This window comes from Bidens hawaiensis, unplaced genomic scaffold, assembly GCF_021521415.1.
Source record: "Bidens hawaiensis isolate Kalapana, Puna unplaced genomic scaffold, B.hawaiensis_p1.1 tig00025623_1, whole genome shotgun sequence".
Classification (NCBI taxonomy): Eukaryota; Viridiplantae; Streptophyta; class Magnoliopsida; order Asterales; family Asteraceae; genus Bidens; species Bidens hawaiensis.
This window is the reverse complement of record NW_027494102.1, coordinates 4,800-28,900: the sequence shown is the minus strand read 5'-3', so window position 1 is coordinate 28,900 and position 24,101 is coordinate 4,800. Positions and strand designations below refer to the sequence as shown.

At 32.8% G+C, this 24,101-nt stretch overlaps 3 protein-coding genes across 3 annotated transcripts; 1 reads left to right on the top strand and 2 right to left on the bottom strand.

Moving 5' to 3' along the window:
• Positions 1 to 1,149: 1,149 nt before the first annotated feature.
• Positions 1,150 to 3,151, top strand: LOC143571921 (uncharacterized). The gene is made up of 4 exons (XM_077057219.1): positions 1,150 to 1,258; positions 1,360 to 1,545; positions 1,773 to 2,528; positions 3,051 to 3,151. Exons 1-4 carry the CDS (start codon positions 1,150 to 1,152, stop codon positions 3,149 to 3,151), a joined length of 1,152 nt encoding a protein of 383 aa, XP_076913334.1.
• A 6,204-nt stretch (positions 3,152 to 9,355) lies between these two features.
• On the bottom strand, positions 9,356 to 11,249 carry LOC143571912 (uncharacterized). The gene is made up of 3 exons (XM_077057213.1): positions 10,817 to 11,249; positions 10,509 to 10,638; positions 9,356 to 10,383 (listed from the first exon to the last, which is right to left on the bottom strand). The coding sequence occupies exons 1-3, from the start codon at positions 10,950 to 10,952 to the stop codon at positions 9,720 to 9,722; spliced, it is 930 nt and encodes a 309-aa protein (XP_076913328.1). The 5' UTR covers positions 10,953 to 11,249; the 3' UTR covers positions 9,356 to 9,719.
• Positions 11,250 to 21,008: 9,759 nt separating this feature from the next.
• On the bottom strand, positions 21,009 to 22,662 carry LOC143571911 (putative xyloglucan endotransglucosylase/hydrolase protein 6). The gene is made up of 4 exons (XM_077057212.1): positions 22,396 to 22,662; positions 22,161 to 22,261; positions 21,877 to 22,073; positions 21,009 to 21,565 (listed from the first exon to the last, which is right to left on the bottom strand). Exons 1-4 carry the CDS (start codon positions 22,586 to 22,588, stop codon positions 21,175 to 21,177), a joined length of 882 nt encoding a protein of 293 aa, XP_076913327.1. The 5' UTR covers positions 22,589 to 22,662; the 3' UTR covers positions 21,009 to 21,174.
• Between the last annotated feature and the right edge of the window lie 1,439 nt (positions 22,663 to 24,101).

Sequence of the window (24,101 nt, the reverse complement as noted above, 5' to 3'; positions counted from 1 at the left end):
TATCTCAATCCTCGATTGAACCTTTAGTTCAATTCTTTATTTACTTAAAAACCTCTTGTTTAAAAGTAAATTATAAACCTTTAGTTTATATTAAAAACCCGACGTTTCTTCTTCTCCAAGAAACGTAATCTTTTCTTTTATTATTTAAGAATACTCTTTATTCATTAAATAATATTTTCATAACAAAGAATATATACATATATACTTACACACATATATATGTTATCACACATTCAACATTCAATCTTTCATTCATTTCTTTGTTATGTTTTCTCTTCTTTTCTTTTATCGAGGTATCGAGTATAACCTCGACTTAAGGCTTAAGCCTTGAATATAATATTAGATTATATTGAATTCGATATTACGCCAACCTTAAGTGGCGTACCGAAATCCTAGGGACTTGAGCAGCACTCCGACGCCGCTTTACTTCTCGATCGTCAAACAATTACGCCAAACTTCTGTACCCGTCGACACGTTTATCGAGATTCATTGCCATTTCAACACCTTTTTGGTATATGTGGGTGGAGGGTGGTACAAACTCTAAGGAAACATTGGTTACACAAACGAAAGTCAAGGCACGCTTATCGAGAAAACGAGGCACGAATATCGATGTATTCTAGAGAGAGTAGAGAGATGTGAGAGCAGGTTTTGGTTGTGAGAAATGAACATCCCATGGCTGCTATTTATAGGCGTTCCCTGGGCTGACCTATCGCATACCGCGATATAGGTCAGCTGAGTCACCCATATAGGCCTGCCACGTGTTGACACGTGGCAGTCGCCGCTCCACGTGGCGACACGTGGCGGCAGTGTTGCCACGTGGTGACACGTGGCATCACATGGTGCCACTGTGTGCCACGTGGCACACGTTGTCAGACATCCCATCGCGGTACGCGATGGGTGTCTCTTCTGACTCATTGCGTAGCGCGATGGGTCAGAAAAACCAATTTTTCATTTTTAACCCTCCAGTTTGGATTTTGGTAATTTAGTCCCTAGACTTTGGAAATTTGATACTTTGAACTCGAAATTTTCACGGTGTTACATGCGTGTTATAAAAGAGGGCTTCTAGACGATGACAACGAGTATATAGAAGCTATTGAAGAAACAAGTCATACTGCAAGTGGTTGTTATTTATGTAGTTTATTTGCTACAATGTTAATCACATACAGTTTATCTAGACCGGACGACGTATGGGAAAAGTGTTGGCATTATTTAATTGATGGAATTCTTTACAAACAACAAAATGACCAGAAAAATCTAGGTACAAATTATTTTTAATTTGTTATTTTTTGAACTTCTTTCACACATTCATAAAAATGTTAAGTTAAATAGTCAGTTTAAATATTTTATCTATCGTTACAGCTTTGGTGCTTTCAGAGACACAATTAAAGAACATCGCGTTACTTGAAATTGAGAACTTCCTTCTCAGAAATAATTGTACTCTCCGTTGTTTTCCTACAATGCCTTTCCCTGATGATGATAGTATTTTGGCATCAACAAATCGTTTTATGAATGAGGAGCTAGCGTATGACACTGAAGTCATGACTGGTGAGTTTGAACGTCTTTTTATTTCATTAACAGATGAGCAGCGAGATGTATATAATCAAATAATGGAAGCAGTTGATCAAAAGAGAGGTGGTATTTTTTTGTGTACGGTTATGGAGGGACGGGAAAAACTTTTTTATGGAAGACATTATCGGCTTCCATAAGATCAAAATGTAAAATTGTTTTAAACGTTGCCTTCAGCGGTATAACATTTTTGTTACTTGAGGGAGGTAGAACCGCTCACTCTATATTTTTAATTCCTATAAATCTAACTGAGGATTCTACATGTTCAATAAAACGAAATCCAAATATTTGCAAGTTAATCAACAAAACTGATCTCATTATCTGGGACGAGGCTCCTATGATACATAAACATGCTTTTGAAGCCTTGGATAGGACTTTAAAAGATGTTATAAAAGATGGTAACCGTAGCAACTGTCAACATCCATTTGGTGGTAAAGTGATTGTTTTTTGTGGTGATTTCAGACAAATCCTACCCGTGGTACAACATTGGTCACGTAGTGACATTGTTAATGCTTCACTTAGTTCATCCCACATTTGGACCAAATGCAAGGTTCTTAGGTTAACCAAAAATATGAGGTTAACTGTCGGATGTCAATCATCAAAATTGGAAGACACCATTAGATTTGCTGAATGGTTGTTGGAGCTCGGTGAAGGAAAACTTGGTGGTGGCATTGACGGTAACGCCATTATAGAGATACCGGATGATCTTTTGATTCGTGATTCTTCCGATCCTCTTTCTGATTTGATTGATTTGTTATTGGAAAAATGTAATGATATTTCATATTTCCAAGAAAGGGCCATGCTTGCACCTTTAAATGAGGTTGTCGAAGAAATTAATGACATATTTTTGTGTATGTTTCCTGGAGAAGAAGTTGAATATCTTAGTTCTGATAGTTTAGACAAATTTGAAAGTGTTGGTCCTGGTTTCGATGCAGCATTACACTCACCGGATTTTCTAAATGGTTTAAAGATTTCTGGTATGCCTAATCATAGATTGGTTATAAAAGTTGGTGTGCCAATAATGTTACTAAGAAATATTGATCAAAAGAACGGTTTATGCAATGGGACCATATTACAAGTTATTAGTTTGGGAAGGCGTTTTATCGAAGTCAAGGTAATTTCATGTACCAATATTGGGTTTCGCACTTATATAACTCGTAGTGGTCTAACTCCTACAGATAAGAAACTGCCATTCAAAATAAAACGACGACAGTTTCCTGTTTCGGTTTGTTTTGCAATGACCATTAACAAAAGTCAAGGTCAATCACTCGCAAGAGTTGGTATATACCTACGAGCACCGGTGTTTATGCATGGTCAACTATATGTTGCTTTATCACGAGTGAAGAGTAGAGACGGTGTTAAAATGCTTATATTAGACAAGTAAGGAAAAGTGACAGACAAAACTACAAATGTTGTTTATAAGGAACTCTTTAGTAATATATGAAATTGTTATTTTTAATCTATAGAATGATTGTAAAATGCAGTTTCTTTTGCTTTTGAAGTTATCTTTAGTAAAGTTTTTATTTTGTTACCCACGTTATTAACCATTGTGTATTATCTTTATCGTCTCGACATGTATGTATGAACTTATGTTTTCCCGTTTTATATTACCGGTTCATGTTAAAAAGTTTATATTTTTCCACCTGTGGCGCCCACGGGTCAATAACCTAGTGTTAAATATATACATTTTGAAAATCCTATTCGAATGCCTCTTAGAATTTTTTACAAATTTGAAAGTGAAGCCATCTTGCCCGACGTGTTATCACTACCACAACTCCATATTGCGTCTTTAATGTCTTCCAAAGAAAATTGTTTAATTTAAGTTGTCGATTCATCAACTGCTAGCATTATAAACTCGTCTAATCTCAAGCCTCGACCTCCTCGGAATTGGCTCGTACGTTAAATTATTGTTTGAAATATTTTACTATATCTTTTATCCTTTTCAGATTATTACACCAGACCTCCTTTTATGATCAATTTTCCTCAATTCCATGGTTACCTTTGCTAATCCGTTGAGTTTTCCCTACAATATCGAACAACATAAGTAATACTTTAAGTGAAACTTTTTCTTCACCAACAATATATGTACAAATTATTCAAATATTTAATAAAAAGAAAAGATGATGAGTGGGGTAGGGTGTCATATGGGTATCACATGAAAACTTTTGCATGCAAAAGCACATGTTTATGGCAAGAGGAGAGAACTCACAAGACTAACGTCTTCTCCAAACCGTGTTAACGGCTTGGGTTAAATTATATCCAAACATAGTGTGGGTCCTACCATATATATATGCATCAAGTATATATATGCAATATATATACGTTATATAGATCACGCATGCATATGTTTATGGGCGAAGTGAAGGAGCAGCCTGGAATGACCATGCTGAATTTGGTGAGGACAAGCTTGGCCATATGAACATGACATAAATACAAGCCATCTACGTCAATTGGACCCATCAACCATCAAATATTATTCGGCCCCACTATCCTTCTCAATCACAAACATTAGCTCTTAAATTTTTTATTATTTTTCAAAAATAAATTTTATTAGTACAAAAACGCATATCATATGTTAACGCCGTATGATGCAGCGCGTTTGCGTAATTGTTAGCCGTGCCACAAAATATTTACAAATGTTTTCTAAACGGGTTTTCTAGGGACCCCGCTTCATTTTGCTAAAAAAACCCCATAGATTCGTCGCGTATAGGGCTATGCGTTGCGTACTATTGAGTTTTTAGAAAAACCCATCATTTTTTTCCTTTTTTTTGTTTTTTTATTTATTATTATTAAAGAGTTGTTATTAACAATCAACTCGATTCTAGGAGTTCGTTCAAACAATAAACTCATAGATACACCAAAACATGTATTTTATACAAAACAACGAGTTCGTACAACTAAAACAAATTATAAAAATCTACATAAACGCTCCCATAGTCGTTGTCGGGGGCCGTAAATGCATCATGAAAATCTCAAGCTAATTTTAGAGGAATTTAGGGATGGATTCATGTCTGGTAGAATTAGAGAGAGTGCATAAGAAATAATAATAATAATAGAATAAACTACATAAAACTGTTTCTTAACCAAATTGAAAGATAACTAAAGGGCCTAGAGAAATGTAAATGGGTTTCCTAAAGCTTGTTAAGATCTTGGGCCAGATTACGAAGACCGTTAAAAGTTCAATAAGCCCAGTTAACTAAAAACTTCAGTTGAAAATGCCAGTAACATTACAAATATAAAAAACGCTTTAATCACGCAGGCCAGAGGGCTCATGAAGTAATTCAGAAGCCCGAAAATGTTTGGACACAGCGCTCTGGAACTTGAATCGGTTATAAACAAGCAGACTCGGTACAGCCCAGTGTATAAACAATCCAAGTTCAAGTTGATCATAGATTGACTTGTTTAAGTTAAACAAGAAAATAGTTTACATCATAATTTATTTTTTCATTATTCCACTGATTTGGTGACCCAGCTAGCATTCGACTTATGAGGTAGATTGTTGAATTTTGGCAATGTATTCATATATATGTTCAATATTTTAATCTTAGCATAACTATGTTAGGCATTTCGGAGTAAAGTTTGTTTTAATCTTGATCATTTATTTTGTAGAGATTTATATGTGATTCAAGGTCGTAGTTCTTTTTTGATATAAGAGAATGTCCTCTTAACTATTTATACACTAAGCTCATGAAATTTAGGCTCATTTGCCCTCTTCAAGTCCATACTTATTCTTAGTCCACTCATTTAAGCCTACCATCAACTAAGTTATTTTATTATATTGTTGATGACAATTGAATATACGTAATTAAATAACAAAATTTATTTAATTATTTCTTAATTTATTATTTTTGAAAATGTCGGATGTTACAATATAACTTTTTTATATCTTTATCATTATAGTTTTATCTCTCATACACTCACAACCAATTCAACAAATATTAAAAAGTAAATAAGGGATAACAAAGTTTTCCTAAATTTACAAAATATCAATACATGTCTCTCTCCACCCTATAATTTGCACTCACAACCAATAATAACGTCACCCTACAATCTGTATAACTCTTTACATAGTTTTAGGGGATGAGTTGAGAATGCTTTAAATGTGGTTAACTGAAGTTTAGTTCTCATTCATTCTTACATACGTAACTTAATTCATCCTATAATGTAAAAGTGAACAGTGGTGAACATAATATACCATGCTTTAAGAAAAAAAAGAAGAAGAAAAAAAAAAGAAAGAAAGGTAGGTTACCATGCTAATTTTTTATTTTTTTTTTAAGATATTATTTCTATGTTTAAATGAAAAAATATTCCGATTTGTTTTATTATAGAAAGTGGATGTCACAGTCGAACTGAATAAACAAAAGAGAATGAATAGGAAATCAAATAGAAAAAGACTGTTAAGGAATGTCGGGAGGCTATTGGCATCACATATCTACATATATCCTAGTCTTCTACTTCAATCTCGTATCTTTACATTTTCATGTGATATGTGACACTTCACTCTTTTATATGGATTTATAAAATCATAATTTACTAATTATTTTTAAACAAATTATATTGTATTAACACATTTTAATAAATATATAACAAAATTGTGTATGTGAATCATAAAAATAACTGTTGTTTATAATTATACCAATTAAAAACACACTCCCCTGTATTTATATTTTTTAGATACACATCTCACATAATCACACACACATCTGATGTGCTTCACACTCCATGTGTAGAAGACATTATAACTCACAAAAATATCAGTGAGATAAATATCTTTTGATACCCTACCATATTTAAATCATTCATTAGTTATAATTAACAAGATCGTACACCATACAAGTAACTGTCATATTTTGTACATCAAAGCTTATTTTTATGAAAACACGCCTCAATAATGCTTAATTGAATTCCACTTTTTTTTTCTAGAAAGGCGGTATATTATAAACACGGCAACCAACAGATAACTAGTCACCAAGATTACAAAAAACTTAATTTGCATATTTAACACATTTGGGCCAATCAACTCTAACGATACTCGATCTAGTAATCACCCATAAAAAAGTTAACATCTTTATTTCCTCGACGATTTTTTTGTACTTGTGTTATTGAATTCCACTTTTAACAATAGTATCTTAGAATTCATTACTTATTTTAACAAGTATATAGACCCGCCGTATTGCGGCGGGTGGCGTAGAGTCTGGAAAAAGATACAACGCATCTGTAAGACTGCAACAGCACTCAACGAACTCTCAGGTGTCCAAGTAACGCTCCAAGTAATTTCACAACTTAACTTGAAAAACATTTAAATAATAGTTTAGAGATAAAAAAATGTAAATATTAACTATAAGAAAATCATAGATAATATTATACAACAAAAGAAGCCAAAGTTACAACCTTAAAGCACTATTTTCTATCAAGAAATAATCATCCATCATTTTCATTTCAATAAAATTTACCAATTGGGTTAGTTGAAAATGCCCTCATTTGTGATCAAACACTTGTGTTGGTTCTTTTTTTCCAAGCACACCTCTCTTTAACTTTGACCACTTAGATGACACTTTGACCACTAAAAAAAATAAATTAGCCATACAAATCAAATGACACTTAGATTTGACTTCAACATAACTTCTGTAAGTAAAAATGATGTGCCAGAAAGATCAAACAAAACAAAAGCATATTAAATTGTTAACCCGAGGCTTAGGTCAGTATGGCTGCAGCATACATTGCCACACCAAAAAACCGAACATCATCATAGCCATAAATCAATCTGAATAGGCGGAATGGTAAACATACCCATCATAAGCATCATCACAATACCTTAATCGAATATGATGATGCAATTAAAATGTAAACCGAACATCATCATAACCATAGCCCATAAGCATCATCGCAAACCATAAACGAATATTCAAGTGTCAACCTGAGGTTAGTTCGGTATCACGGCCGCAGTATACATCGCTACGCCAAAAACCGAACATCATCATAGCCATAAATCGATTTAAATAGGTAGTTAGTTCCTTTCTTGCTTGGCTGCTTAAGAATAATTTTATATAAATTAATTTTATATAAATTTCCTTTTTCTTAAGCAGCCAAGCGAAATTTCTAAATTCCTTTTTCACAACACGATGTATTAAGAAAAAAGAAAGTTATATAAAATTATTTTTATGTAACTTGCAGGTTAGTTCCTTTCATGCTTTTAGAACCTTTATAATTAATTAAATTGTTATTGACTGGGCACACTTGACCTGGTCCATATTGTAAGTTGAGCTCATGAGCATTATTATTGATTTTGTACTCCACTAGCACAAACCCCTTTATTGACCTCACACAATATTACATATGATCTCACTTGGATTGGATCACACAAATACTATTGCTTCATCCATGTTTTCACAAATATAATCAAGCTTTCATATATAATTTCAACTTTTCAACCATTGGTTTTTTTCTTATTCATAGTAGAAAATGAAAGAAAACCACATAAACAAGTTTCTGCTATTCGGTAAAGAAGTTTAATACGTGGCCTAGTTAGCGAACTCAAGACCGATAGATATAGAGCCACAAGTACGCGCGTTAGCGATTGAGCTAGACGGGTTTTCAGCATATATTTGTAGGGTTGTGTTTGTATTTCATATATAGGTTACACAAGTCACTAACACAAGCACATAGAAACTCAATCAATTGAAACATATCCTTTGTGGATACAGTTTCTGCTTGTACCTACAAGACCAAGTCCATCAAGTGCCAAGGGGTATTCTTGCAAGCTTGTGACTGTTTCCTTTCGATTTTTTCTTTACTGGGACCAGTCTTGTCTCATAAAGTTTGCCAACCATTATAAAGTTCATTTTACCACAAAATCACAAACACATTGATATTGTAATTTCAATCCAATGGTAACTTTGAGTACTAGACCCATAACTTAAATATTTCTTTTTACAGGATTGACAAATTAATCAAGGAAGAATTTCATATATACTCTTAATTACATCATTATTTGCAGACTTTCCCCAAACAACTTCTACACCACTCGTTCGTTTAGTCATTTTGTAAAAACAATTCCCAAAATTTAATGCAAATTATGCATACATTGGATGCAAAATCAAATGCTACAAGAAGATCAGTTACATCCTTACTACAAACATATTGAATTATAGAGCCGCAAAAGCTGTTAACCATTCACATTATGTAGTGATAATTATACATTATGGGAAATCCAATTCTGGATATATGGCTTGATATATAAAATTGACAGTGCATGGAATGGACTGACTAACTATATGAGTGGGGCATGAGTGTTGGTGTTTAAGGCCATCAAGATAAATATAAAAGAATGCAGCCTTTTCTCGTTGTCCTACTTGCCCTCCAAGATTTCGCCATTTACATAAGTTTCATTTAAACTATGTCTTTAACTATACATATACTTATATAAATGTGTCGATTCTAATATTAGTTGTAGTACAATTCACTTATATACACCTGTTTTCTAGATAAAGAATAACAAATTAATAAACTGCCATCGAAAAGTTTGATCAAGTATCTTTTAGTATGTTTGCTACCAGTTCATTTCAAGAATCTTTTGCTTGCCAATAGCTTGTTTTCACATGGCTAAAGATAAATAGCCCGTAAATAACTCGTCATTTTTTTAAGAAACAACATAAAATTTGTTTAATTACTGATCTTGACTATCGTGAGATTAATAATAACACTAACTCACAATTATTATTCATGTCTATAACCGCAGGTTACCTAAATCTCGTCGATAAAGTTTTAAACATGGCATGATATTTTAGTATGATCTTGGTGTGATCATATATTTAGTCGGATTTTCCTTGTAAACATCCAATCTTCTAGTCGAATTCATCGCAATCCCATTTGATTAATTATTTGGTAGGTGAACAATATATATATGAATCAATATATTTGTATTACATGCATACATATAAAATACTTAATAAAATTGAAGTTATAGAAAGTAGCATACAAGAAAACAACGTTTGCATGAATGTAGTGGATAACAAGAAATCACAGTAAATCAGAATGAAAGAGATAGTGAATAAAGAAAAACCAATTAAATAAATATACTCCAGGAAAATGGCAAGAACGGTTGTCCTCAAATGGGTACGAAATCAACACTCACCGAGCGCATGATGCTAATCTTATTGAAACCGTCTGGAATCTTGGTAGGCGATCGAAGGAGGAGGGGGACATGCAAGAGGATCACCCCAGCTAGTAGTGCTTTCAGCAGAAGAACTTGTGCAATTGCTTCCATTGACAAGGTTATCCAAGCCACCAACCAACCCATCAAACTGCTCAAGTTGTGTATGGTTGCACCTAAATTCATTGATCCCAAATGGGAAATTGTTGAAATCTTGAAACAGGTTTATACCATCCCCAGTCAGAAAATAAGGTGTGTTTGGCAACTGAGGTTGGTAAGAAGCGGTCATGATTGGTTTGTCGCTGTTTTGATTGAGCAATTCGGGTTGATTTGAGGTTGTGTCAAAGTGGTAGTGCTCAAAGTTGGGATCTTGGTTTTTGACATGAAGTTCTTGATGATGATGCTGATTAGGGTTTGTGAGTATCAAAGGGAAATCTGTAGGCCAATAAGATTGATAAAGATTCATCATGCTCATGCACAAAGATGGTGCCTTTAAATCTTCAAGAACCTCTCTCTTCATTTCTTGTTTCATTTGGCCACCCCTCTTTGATGATTGTTGATCTTTTCTTTGCTTTCCCATAAGTTTTTTCTTTAGCCTCATGTTCCAGTAGTTCTTGATATCGTTATCAGTTCGCCCAGGTAATTGTGCAGCTATAATAGACCACCTAAAGCATATATATCAACACCTTAGCATTTGGTTGACATATCAATAAGGAATAATATTATATATGAGATCAATCATAACACTAAATATTGCAATAACTCGAATAACAAATAAAACATATGTTACCGGCTGCCAATACTGAGATAGAGGGTGCAAATGATGTGATCCTCTTCTTCGGAGAAAGATCCATGCTTGATGTTTGGGCGAAGATAGTTTAGCCACCGAAGGCGACAACTCTTGCCACATCTCTTGAGACCTAATCGGTGAACAAATTTCAATTGATTATATGAGATTTAAAACAAGTTGATCTTGATTATAATTAATTAACATCTATGATCAAAAGTATAAAAATGTTTATTAGATCATCATCTTTGGGTGTGATTTTATGTTGTAAAAGGTTGAAGATGTAAACTAGACAGATAAGGAATAATTACCAATTTTATGAGGTAGAGCAATCCAGTTGCCTCCGGTGCCGTGTTCTTCGATATAAGACTTAAGTTTGGCATCTTCTTCAGGTGACCATGGCCCTCTTTTGACGTTGGCTTTGTCACAGCAAGGTGCTCTTCCCATTGTAATTATTGATGCCTCTGGTTCGGCTTGGATCAAAGTGGAGTTGTTGGTGTTTGGTTTTATCTCTTTATTCTCATCTACCCATGGTTAGCTTTAGGGTAAATGATGATGAAATTAATATATAAAACAAACAATATATGGATATATAAATATATAGAGAGAGAGCTAGCTAGCTAGGGGAAGCAGCTGGAGAAGAAAGACGGGGATTAAAGAGAATGATCACTGGATTTTTAAAAAGGTGAATTCGGAAAAAGAGGCATATAGCTTTTGTGATATATTAATTAAACTATATAATATATAATATTATTAAATTAAAGCAATTAAGAATTAAGGGCAATTGAATAAGGAGGCAACCCGGAATGCCACAACCGTTAGCACCAAGTATTTTCTCATTTGTCTTTCTCTTCCTCCAGAATCTCTGTCATTTCATATTTTAAGTATCTATAATATCCTCATCCAACACACGCATTCTTGTTTCTTAAACTATGCACAGGTAACTGAATTATTATTCTTTTGTAGCTACGTATTCAAAGAGTTGAAAACATAATATTAATCATATCTATTTTCAACCAATATGATTATAAAATCTAGCATATTATCCTCAAATACATGTACACACACCTTACCTGCTATATTGAACTTAGATTGTATTGAACTTGGACTATTCGTAAACTATAATTCAAAGTAAACTATATGTTGCATTGTTTTTTAATTTTAGGTAATTAAGACTAACATTAGCATTTTTCCTTCCCACTTTTAATATAATCCTTGTATCACTTCAACTATCATAATAGAAGAGTGAGTTTTATCTTAAAATATTACATAATCAGATATTCGAATATAAAAATGTCCCATGGAACTGTATGAATTCGAACAACGTTCTATTGGGTATATCTAGAGAAAATAAAAGAACATAAATTAATATATTATTTATCTCACGTCATTAACGTTATTAAGGGTGGTGGAAGTAGTCATTTCACCTCAAACCATTTTTTTACCCATTCTCTCTTTTATATTAGTGTCATGTTAGATTTCCACCATCTCATTTTAATTAGGGTTATCATCAGATTGGATAACTTATAATTCTTTAGTAAGAATGTTTTCCGTTTGTACGTTGTTTAGTGTTGCAATACTCGATCTATACTTCTTTATTGTTAACCAATTCCCTGCTGAAGTGATACGTGCTCCTTATGAGCTTGCTTTTATCATGAAATATTGGATTTCTAGATAAACCAATAATTAAATTGCTGTTACAAAGAATCTTTGTAGCATTATTTTCTGAATGCTTTAGCTCCTATAATGTACCCTTTAACCATAAAGATTGACACCCGATGGCGGACAATGATATGCACTCACTTCTTCTGCTATCGACATGTTAGTATTTTACTTCTTACAATACCAAGATACTCCTCTCGATCGACTGATGTTAAATATATATTTTGTCGATCTAGTGCTCTTGATAATCAAGATTTCAACCAAAATAAGTGTTAATATATTTATTAATTAATTTGATCAATTCATATGATTTAGTGTAAGTTATGTCATTGTTTATTGTCGTTGGTAGGTACCTCAATATTCTTTAATTTCATTGCCCCTGATGGCTCATCCAGAGTGAGTCATCCTCTATGAATTAGTTACTTATCAAGCTTGCGAAAAAACATAATTGAGTGACAGTTAAGCGCATGAGACTTCCAACAAGCCTTCTATAAACACTTGGGTTAAGTTCTCTCTTTATATATTGGATCTTTAAATTTAAATAACTTCATGCCGAACTCCGGCCACTGGAGTAGATGAAGGTAAAAACTTTTGCATAGAATATTATATATAAAATTGCCATATTTAGAATGTATTTTTTAGAATAGAAGTCAAATTAACTAGTTGTCTGGACATTATGTGAAAGATATGAAGTATAGGTTGGTTTTGGATAATTAGTTCTCTTATACCTTAGGCCTATATGTGGCAATTACAATGATTTTTTTATTATTATTTTTAAAAGCTCACCTATCCTCTTATACCTTACAATGACTATAGACGGGTGCCCGTGCGATGTTGCGGGTGTTTGAACCTGTTAATCACGTACAAATATAAGTGTTTATGGTTCGGTTAAAACCTTGAAATCATTTAAATCGGTCATTGGTTTGACTTCTTTTTTCTTTTTCTTTTTTACTTTCGGTTTGTTGGTCGGTTTCAAAATTTTCAAAACGTAGTGAACGGTTGGTTGCTGGTTTATATTGGCAACCGGCCTTATAAAACCAGAAAAGACTGTAAATTAACCTAATTGATTCCTTTTGTAATCTTTGTTGTTATTATTTCACGTCTTAGATCTTCCATTAATATTTACCATTTATGTGGCTAAAATTATCATTTTTTATTTATGATTATCTCAAGTATCATATTATCTTGGTTTTTAGTTAAAATTGATGGTACATTTAAATTATTAATTATTTTAAACTAAATTTATTATTAAAGTTTAAACTGTGAAACTAAACTGGAACCAGGCCGTTAGTAACGATTCGGTTTCAACTTTCAATAGTTGAGTTTGGTTTTGGACGACAAAAAATTAGTATTAACGGTTAAACACACAAGTTTAACTTAAAAACCATCAAAACCGACACTGAACACCCCTACGTAACATATTAATTTATTTAAAATGAAAAAAAAATACAACAATATCATATCCAAATTAAAGAGAATAAAATGCTCGTTATAATGGTGCAATTTGTTTATAAAAATATTAACGTATGAAAACGCTATAGTCGTTCAAAAATCATGGGTGGGAAGTTAGTTTACAAGTTAAATTAAAAACATAATATGGTTAAAGATGAGGGACCAAACTTGTAAGTTGAATGAATTGTGTTTAAAAGACATGTTTACCCTTACTAACACATGTACCTCGTGCTTTAAGTGTTGTAAATCACTTAAAAATTGGTGTCTTAATTTGCCCTTGTTTGGTGTATTATATACCTTACGATGATAGTTTGTTAACTACTAAACGATTTGGAGATTTAAGGTTCATATAGCCATTTGGTTCAATTGGTGAGATTAATCGCTCATTTTTCAATTGCTTTGTAAGTCATTTTGTTTAGTTCTCATAATCAATAATACACATTCGTGTTGTTCGATTATATCAATTTCTATGGTATTTACGTAACAGTTTCAAGTATAATATAACTATTGATATTGTTATCAATTAAACGGAATTCAATTGATAATCAGAAAGATAACGAAGAACAACTATTTACAAAATTAAGAAATTAAAACAAATAAAAAACAAAGTCAATACCAAAAGATTAGGATTTATTACAAATGAAAAGAAACGTTTACAATGAATCAAGAATAAAGTGAAATGATTCAGAAACAAGTTATTTTTATGTGTATTTGCATTTAAGCACTTCATAATATACTACGCTAATTACAACCCATAATTCTTTTAGATGTCCAATACGATCTTGTAAGCGGAATACCAAAATAAAAGTATGGTGGCCTTTTACAACATGACTCAAAACACAATACAAACACAATATAAAATATAATCAGGTTTTTATCAACGTTTTTTATACCGTACCTGTACAGTGACATGAGAGAATTTGAAATCTCGTCATTTTGGTGAGGGGCATACGCTTTACCACCGGGTGTCCCTGGCATATCTAACCCAGTTAAAGTTAAAAATATGATGTGTTCGGCTTGCCATGTTCAATTAAACAGGTTTTGTTGGGGTTAACATGTTTAACTCGTTTAGTCTCACAAGTTGACCCGTCACCATTTTTAGTTAAACATGTGAACCCTCCTAACTCGTTTATGACCCGTTTTACTCATTTTTTACAATCCACCACTCCGATTACCAAGTTTATAACTTGAGTATTACATGTTAATCCGTTTTTATAACTTTAGATAAATAGATTGCACCTTCAGGTTACATAATATGTACGGGGTAGAATTTATATTTTAGATCACGTGTGCATATATAATAATATGTTGAAATATATTGAAAACTAACTTTTGAACTCGTGAATTACATTAGATTTATCTAGTTATAATAATAAATATAAAAGATCCGTTTTTTTGAAAGAAATGAACAAAATTAAAGGTAAAAAGAAAATAAAATATATAGTACAAACAATAAGAAGTCTAGATCTCAAATTTACAAATTCGAAAAAATCTTCTTATGTACAACATTTGCCAAAATTGTTTTGACCCAATACTCATGGATAACTTTAATAAATGAGATGAGAGATTAGAGAATTAGAGGGAAAATTATAACACATTTGTCAAAGTTGTTTTGACCCATAACCCATGGACATGTAAGATAAATAAGATGAGAAATTAGAGAATTGGAAAGAAAATTATAACCCATTTGTCAAATTTATTTTGACCAATAAACTCATGAATAGCTAGGATGAATGACATGAGATTAGAAAATTAGAAAAGAAATTATAATCCATTTGCCAATACGGTTTTGCTCCATAACCCATGGATATGTAGGATAATGAGAATAGAGATTAGGCCAAGAATAAATGTGATATTGTCATTTCAGTCTCATTATTTTCTTTTATTAGTATAGTTAGATTAAATGTTGTAACTCATGGGTCAAATCGCTCTCACACATGACACAAGGATAACATGAATTAAGGAGAAGAAAGATTATAGGATTAGGAGGGAACTTTATGCTAAACTGAATGTTGTTAGGATAACTAATTAAGCATTATTATTTTTGTTTATTAGTATCGTAAGATATATAAGTTTTTGAAACAAAAGTAGTATATGTATTGTTTAAAGTGTCAAGTTATTCTACAAAGAGAAACAAAAATGAGAAGTAAGAGAAAGATTTGTAGCCACTCAAAGAATCCCTCAAAAAATTAATAAAAAAATCATAACTTAAAATTTAATAAAAAAACGAAAAAAGTAAAAAACACAAAAATGTTTCCACCGTCTTTCTCGTTCTAAAAAAAGACACAATGATGAGTGAAAAAATCATTGTGTCTTTTTGTTTATCATTGTGTTTTATATTTATTTTCGTCATTGATTGTGTCTTTTTTTCTTAATATTTTGTCATTTTTTTCTTTATATTGTGTTATATTACTCAACAACATGCTATATTTTGTTCGACATTTTGTTATATATTGTGATCTGTTGTATCCTTTTTAGTTATAATTATATCTTTTATTCATTTTCATTATATATTTGATCTCAACTTTATGTCTTTAAAATTTTTTCGTTTTTTATTTATGTTTTGAGTTATAATTTTTTAAATTTATTTTTAAAAAGTTTTTTATGTGATTACAAATCATTCTCACACTTCTTATTTTTGTCTGTCTTTCAAAATTTAACTCTACCTATTATTTAAATGAGGTCAAATTTTATATGTGGTATTTAAATAATAAGAAGAAAATTCAAATTTCTAGATTAAAATGATATTATCTTTGAAAATCTTGTCATCACAGACATATGACTATATGAGGGTCCCTTTCTCTATAATTTCTGTGTAATTTCAACCAAATAAAATATAAGGCCAAGAAGTATTCGTCACTTCGCGGTATAATTCTTCACTTGTGATTTTGATAGGAGATTAGATTTTTAATGGGGATCCAAGTTCAATTCTCACTTTTGGTATTTTGGGCGGATATTGAAAATAAAAGGTTTGAGCTAATCTTGCGAGATTGTCAGTTCGAATCTCCAGCCCACCCGGCTTTTAGTCCCACCGTATGTTACGCCAGAGAGTTCTGCTCTTGTGGTGGCACAACGACTGTCAACTAGCAGTCGGCGGTATATGGTTTCTTAGGGGAACGCCCACGCCAAACTCTGAAACCAGCATGAGCCCGGCTAAAATAACATAGTTTTGTCAAAGTGGGACAACGAGTCTCTCCAAATTGAAGAATATGATGACCTAACACAATATAAAGTCACGTTCTAAAAAACTTTGACGCGGCATAAACGGGAAGTTGGCCATTTACAATTTCATAGTAAAAAAGTGAAGCTAACGTCATTTTTTGAGGCCGAAAGTAAAAGTTGTTAAACAGAATTAAAAAGGGACACATTTGAATTCATGTTTCACGAAATTGATAAATCTAAAACTTATAGATATCTTTAATTGCATCAAAAGTTGCTAGTGTCAATATCAATGGCATACGAATAATTAAAAATTATCCACTTTAAATATTATATTTTTTAAACACTAAAGCTTCTAACGTTATTAATGACAATATAAGACAATAAGAAAAAAGAAACTAGTTTAAAATTCCCAAGTCGGGATATTTAAAAAGCCCGTAAAGTTGAAGTTAATTGGAAGCGAAAGTTTTTCTTTTATCCATAAATAATGAATATTGTCTGTAATAACTAGGTTTGTCCCAATGCATTAAAATGCATTCATTAACATGCATTCAGTTTGTATAAGTTAAGTTTGTTACGATAGCGATATCTATCAATGCAAAAAAAAAAAAAAAAAAACGACCCCCATATAATTTATAAAAAAATGCAGCTTAAGAGCAAAGCCACACGAAGTCAGTTAACTTTGTTAGGATAATGACACTAAACCTAGAAATCAAATTTGCAAGTGCTTAGAATACTCGTATAGCTTATAGTAGATAAGGATAACATATTTAAACAACATTTATTCGGTAGGTAAACCCCAGTCGTCATTACGATGGAGATACCACATGAATTGGATCGATTTCAGCTACGTTCGCTACAGTACCAACAATAAATAAAAAAGATAAATATTTAGACACCCCCTCCCTCCCCAAAAAAAAAACACACTATCAGCACATGTATACGTTATGATCAATGTGACACGAATTCATTTGGTATCCTATTATGGTGGTGGCACTAAGCCCAAAAAGTTAATTACTAAAGACCCAGAATACTATGTATAGTTTTTACAAAAATAATAATTATAACATATTTAAAACGATATTTATTCGTTCAGTAAAATCTGTGCATTGTGGCGGCGAGTAGACCCAAATTCGGATGGTATTAGGTAGGTTTGTTACGATGTCAGTTTGGTTTGTTATTGTGATAGAACTAAACCCAAAAAATAATCTTGCCAAGTTAATATATTTAAAAGAGAGAATTACAATTTGTGTCTCTTAGTTTGCGGGCAGAACCACATTGGTCCCTTGAAAGTAAAACAAACCGATTAAGTCCTTTTGGTTTTTTGATGGGACCATTATGAGTCCCTCCGTCTATTTTCATTAGGAAAAACTAAAATGACTTAATTTTATGACGTTCTAATTGTGTCCTCAGGGTCATCCATAATATAACATCTATAGTCATTCAAAAAACAAACATAAGAAAATTATATAACGAGTATTCAATTATATTATAAAACCATAATCATAAGATAACGTTATTAAATTAGATTAATTCACTTTCGGCTGCATAATCAGATCATGAACCAAACAAGCATGTAGCTATCTCTTTTGGGCATCTAGGATATTTGAATATGGACCAGTTGATTTTATCGGTCTGGATAAAACTGTTTGGTCCAAACATTTAAATGGATCATACATTTAAAAAGGAGAGGGCACGTTTTATTTTTGAGTCTTATCCAAACAAAGGTAATTCTTCTGAATATTTGGGTCAGTTCTTACAAAAGATAATGGACCAGACTAAGTGTTTGCAAGATATTCTTGAGTTGAGTTTTCACACTTCAACGTACGGCGGAAATATCGAGACGAGAATTGTTGGTTCACAGCTCACAAGACACTATCATGCAAAAGACCGATAGCGGGAGAAAATTGGTGGCATAGTTTGTGTTGGAACAAATTAATTAAGGTGAATTGCGTTATATGGAAAGCCTTATGGATCGTATATCGACACGAATGCCACTTGCAACAGAAGCATAAACGTAATGGATATGGAACGTGGTCTCTGTGGAAGCTCGCTAGAAACGTGTACCAACTAGTTTTTTTTATTCTTATATAACAATATGATATTCATAATAAAGATAAAAAAACGTTTGTTATTATGGTAAAAAAAATGTTATATGAAAAAGTAATAGTCGTTTTAAAATGATTGGAGAATTGACATGTGAGTAGCTTTGAAGTTTTCTCTTTTAATAATTGAGTCCGAAAATGAAGCCCAAAGTACACTGTCTAACTGTACGTGTCAATTCGTTGCCGATTGTTTTAGCCTTTTAGCAATTAAGCCCATTCCATTATCCCATGTACCAACTGAGCCAATTGGTTGCCTATTGGCACTTGACAATTCTTTTAAGGTTCTGACGTGCTCATGTTTTTTTTAGAATATTAGCCAACTCCTGCACATTCTAATCCCTTGGGTGTGTGTACTTCAAATGTACTATGTATGACGTATGAGTATGCGCATGTAGTGTTGGTTCATGCATGTAGCATATTTCTTGCATTTATGGTTTACGTGTACTCTATCTATATGCGTTATAGTTCATGCACCGACCAAGCATAGGCGTTCAATAGTTCTCGCATGGTTAAGTTTTCGCACTAATGGTTCTCACACTCAATGTATGTGTGTACTCTTGTGTTAGTATGCACATGTCATTGTGAAAGGTTGCGTGAATTTTAATGTATGTGCATTCGCAGATTGATAAGAGTACTCGATCAAAATAGTGTGATTGATTGCTTCATGTTTGAACCTTGCACAAAGTTGACAGAGTTTCATATAAGAGAGATTATATGAGATTGTAGTATACTTAGCTATATTGTCACTTGGGGGGTACGTGGTGTGCATACTGGGAAGGTTTAATGCATGGGTTGTTTGGTTTTCTAAACGTGTGTATGTTTTAAAGCATGAAAAGACAATATGAATGATCTGAATATACTTTATCCCATATGGACGTATGTTGGCCCTTGTATGTGCATATATATAACTGTGATGCATGTGCTATCAACAACTTGATTGCTTGCAATTGTACAATTGTGTAGTGTATTAGGATGACGATTGTCATTTGCATTGCCGGGGGGGGGGGGGGGGGTCGCGATCTTGAATGAAATGCTGCTATATTTAGATAACTAAACCTGTTTGACTTATTAAATATGTGTATGTTATGGTATGGAATTCAAGGAATGTAGTGTACCCTTGTAGTATGTATGTATATATGTAAGTGTGAGTCCCGAGCCCCGGTGCGGAAGCGTGAAAATAGTCATTACCAATCTACGGTGTGGAGCTCGGGTCTAGGGTTAGGATCGAATCTTACTCAGATTCACTCTTGAATGATGATATCAGTTGGACGGATGAGGTGTATTGGGAGAGAGCCTGATTTGATTAACAATCAACAATAAAGTAGGATGAACAATTGTAATCAAAACACAAACAAGATAGAAATGGTAGTATGGAATATTAGCCGAATGATTCTCATTAAGATGAAACACTCATACATACATTCATACATACAATCAATTAAGAAATATCTCAGCCGTCACCAGGAGAGCTCATCCTGGCGGCAGAGACTCTCTCAAAGGGATAAAACCCTAAATCTCACACATACACAATACAGTCACTCATACTAGACAAATGAATAAAAACATCTATTTATACTAGCCTAGCATGACTTGGTCTTCAAGCCATCCACCCTTGGTTGAGACCAAAATAATATATTTTTCACCCAAAGATTAATTCGATACGTCGGTCTAAAATATAAGTCCCAACAGTAAGGATGACAATGAGTTAGGTTTAAGTAATCTCAAACCCATACCCCGATTATAAAACCTTGTTGCAAACCTGACCTAAAATCCGCCTAGGGGCAAGCCCACGGGTTTGGCGGGTATATATAAGGTTTTAGCTAAATAATACTAATTGAGTACACAAAAAATGATTGTTTGTATATATTTACATAATATTAACTTCATCTGACTTTTCTTTTTGTGTAGAAAAATTTAGAGCACAAGATAATAAATAAACTTAAAAAACAAGAAAATTAGTCAAGTAAATATATCGTTTAAAAATTAAAATTAAAATTAATAATAAAACCAAACAAGTCTTAATCAATAATTATTCAAAAACAACTATATATAAAAAGATTAATATAAAGCAAATGGCTTTTAAGAAAACAATAAACATTATTCGGATTAATCAGGTCGTAGTAAATGCGTAGACAATAATATATATAACACGCCATCGAGGAAGCTTTGATTGGTACATTTACATATACAATATTAACTTTATATATTTACTGACTTTTATTATATTTCACACACAAAGATAAATAAACTTGTCACTCAGCCCACAACCTGCTTGATGCAAATGGTCATAATCATATTCCAGCTACACATTCCGGTGGTGTGACTGGGTAACGACTTTTATCAGTGCAATAATCATAGACCATATGATTCATGCGAACCCATCGGTAACGACGAGCTGCCACATAGTCGAGTTGTTGGTAGCTTGGACCCTCCCACCAGTTGGAAGGGTTTGATGCACAAGATGCCGGTCCAGGGACCGGGCAACCCTCAATGTCAAAGTCCTTGTAATATGCGTAAAATGGTGCTTTGCTCCAATCGATTTTTTCTAGCCCGCCTCGTGTTGCCCAATCATCCGCTTCCCATAATGTTGAGTAAACTCCCATTGGTTGGAATTTGGGGAATGGGATTCCTTTTGCTTCATTGTTCTTGTATACCCTTATGGGGACTTCATCCACAGAAAATCTGTGCCAAATGGTGATATTAACGGATTAGACAAGTCGGGTCTAAATGGAATGAACTTTGATACTAGTATTTAAGAAAATTTGATTAAAAAATGCATGACTGATATAATAATTTAGCAACATAAGTATAATTCAAAAATGCACACAATAAGTTCGGGTCAACGCGCATGGTGATTGAATACAGGTCAAAACAGGCCGGCAAAGTAATTAATGTTGAAAGGTAGAGCTCTTAGAAAATAGTATGTTAATGATACGAAGTTTTGATAAAAACAAATTTAACTTAACAAATATTATAATTGGCAATTTACTTACACAACATGGTGATGGTTCCACAAGATAGAGTAAGTGTGGTAGTCAGCAGCTGGGTCGAACCAAAGGTTAACCCTTTGTTCGCGGTCACCTTTTCCATGAGCATATACGTTGGTTTGGACTGAGTAAGGTTGTCCACTTCGGTTTCCCAAGAACTCAAAATCAAGCTCATCACGAACTTGATCCGTATCCGAATTCATCTACCAAAAAAATAATCAATATATACTTATATAGAGAAATAAAATTATATAAATAGTTGTTTTTCTTTATAAAACACAGTCATGTACATAGAAAGCAGTGACAGTGCCCGCAGAGTCCCCTGGAATAAGTTTAATCTTCATGCTCACACGTCCAAATAAATATTGGCTTTTTGAAGCGAACCCGCATCCTGTATCATAAGAATACATCAATGAAATCGGTTTTCAAGTTAACTTAACTTATAAGAATGTAAATATTAAATAACAAATATATATATATATATATATATATATATATATATAAGCTAGTTTAACAACTATACACCTGAGTTTTGGTCCAGAACAAGCTGAATGGCCCGACCTCCGTCAAGTTGTCTGATGTGAGAATCAGACCATGTAATACGAAAATCTTGTAGGAATGTAGCGGGTCTAGCGTGGACAGCCAGTAGTGACATGGCCACTATGAGGACAATAGAAAGAACACTTTTATTAAAACTCATTGTGAACAAGTGTATCATTTGACCATGCACTAACGAAATATTTGTCTTGTGTGTTTTTATGTGATGATGTATGCTTGGATAATATATGTGGGTATATATATAGTTTTAGATTTAGAGAGTGTAGGGCTGTTAATAGTATTGAAAGTTAGGTTCGCTTTCCATACAGCTCACTTTCTGCTGCCAATCGGGTAAAACTTCACTCTGATTGGATATGGACATAATTCAAACAAGCTTCTCCCTATCAAAGAGTATTTAATGCAATTTATAGTTTAAATAACCGTAAATACACAGCTGTATATATCTATATATATTTATTTATTTTTAATGATCAACAAAAAGATAATTGCAGACGTACTCCGTATTAGCCTATTAGGTGATCAAATGGTAAAAGATTATCAATAGCTGGCCTAACCCAGCCGTATGGAGCCTTAAGCGTGTATCTTCAGTTTCAGAGAAAACTCACTCACCCGAAGACCACGGGTAATAAAACCCAGACGCAAAGCCTGAGATTAAAAATATCTTTTTAGGTTCTCTGACCACTTTAAATAGTTAAATCTAACGCTCGGACTCGTGCATGCATGAAATTCCTGTATATGACATTAAAATATCTTTTCAATACCGTCAGAGCCGATGACCTTATATTTATCCCCGACTTCATGAATTTGAAATTAATGTTCAAGAGTGTCGCGTACGTAATGTACGATAAGCTATAATAATAATAATAATAATAATAATAATAATAATAATAATAATAATAATAATATGTGTTTGCATGGATTGAGGCTCAAAATTTGGAAATATTTGAAATCATATTTACGGATATGCATGACGAGATCAAAATGTTTAGTTATTTATGGATTAAAGTAGGAAAAAGTGTTTGGATTTAGATTGAGATGGAAATATATAAGACGTTCACAAAACCGTTTAATACGCTCTTTTTTAACTGTCACTATATCCGTAAAACACCCATTACAAAATTTTCACTATTAGACACATATTTCATCTTATATATCGCAAGTTATTAAGAAACTGATTTTTGTTCAATTTAGGAAGTATATGAAGACAAAGATCTATTCATTGGTCTCCAAATAAAATTATTTTCTTTTCTAAATAGACAAATTATTCTAACAGAAGAGAGAAAGCTCGATTTAGTTTGACGGGTTAAATTTAACACCCATCAGGCATCACATATAAGTGGCGGGCCTTGCAAGGCTGGCAATTTTATAGTGGGCCAATGCATTCATGAAGAGGCCCGATTATCTCTACACCTCATAGGCTTATATACTTCCCATACATCAATTTTTAAGATGACATTTACGCTATGTTCTTGAGTTTTTTTAGAGGAGGGAAAGGAAAGGAAAACTAAGAATAGTTAAAAAATGGGTCTTCTTGAGTTTTTTTATAGAAAGGAAAGGAAATAAGTAGGAGGAGTTAGGAGGGATTAAATTAATGTATTTTCCCAATAAGTTATCCTCCCAAAAATGGGATGATTACTAAGGATAACTATTTTTTAACATAGTTATCATTTCCT

Bases quoted from the DNA above. Each gene is read 5' to 3' on its own strand.
- LOC143571921 (XM_077057219.1), top strand. From the start codon at position 1,150: ATGTTAATCACATACAGTTTATCTAGACCGGACGACGTATGGGAAAAG. The intron at 1,259-1,359 runs GTACAAATTATT...CTATCGTTACAG, and splicing joins AAATGACCAGAAAAATCTAG to CTTTGGTGCTTTCAGAGACA. The intron at 1,546-1,772 runs GTGAGTTTGAAC...TACTTGAGGGAG, and splicing joins TGACACTGAAGTCATGACTG to GTAGAACCGCTCACTCTATA.
- LOC143571912 (XM_077057213.1), bottom strand. From the start codon at position 10,952: ATGGGAAGAGCACCTTGCTGTGACAAAGCCAACGTCAAAAGAGGGCCA. The intron at 10,639-10,816 runs GTAATTATTCCT...TTCACCGATTAG, and splicing joins TGCTCTACCTCATAAAATTG to GTCTCAAGAGATGTGGCAAG. The intron at 10,384-10,508 runs GTAACATATGTT...TATATGCTTTAG, and splicing joins TATCTCAGTATTGGCAGCCG to GTGGTCTATTATAGCTGCAC.
- LOC143571911 (XM_077057212.1), bottom strand. From the start codon at position 22,588: ATGATACACTTGTTCACAATGAGTTTTAATAAAAGTGTTCTTTCTATT. The intron at 22,074-22,160 runs GTACATGACTGT...TTTTTTTGGTAG, and splicing joins GCACTGTCACTGCTTTCTAT to ATGAATTCGGATACGGATCA. The intron at 21,566-21,876 runs GTAAGTAAATTG...CATTTGGCACAG, and splicing joins TGGAACCATCACCATGTTGT to ATTTTCTGTGGATGAAGTCC.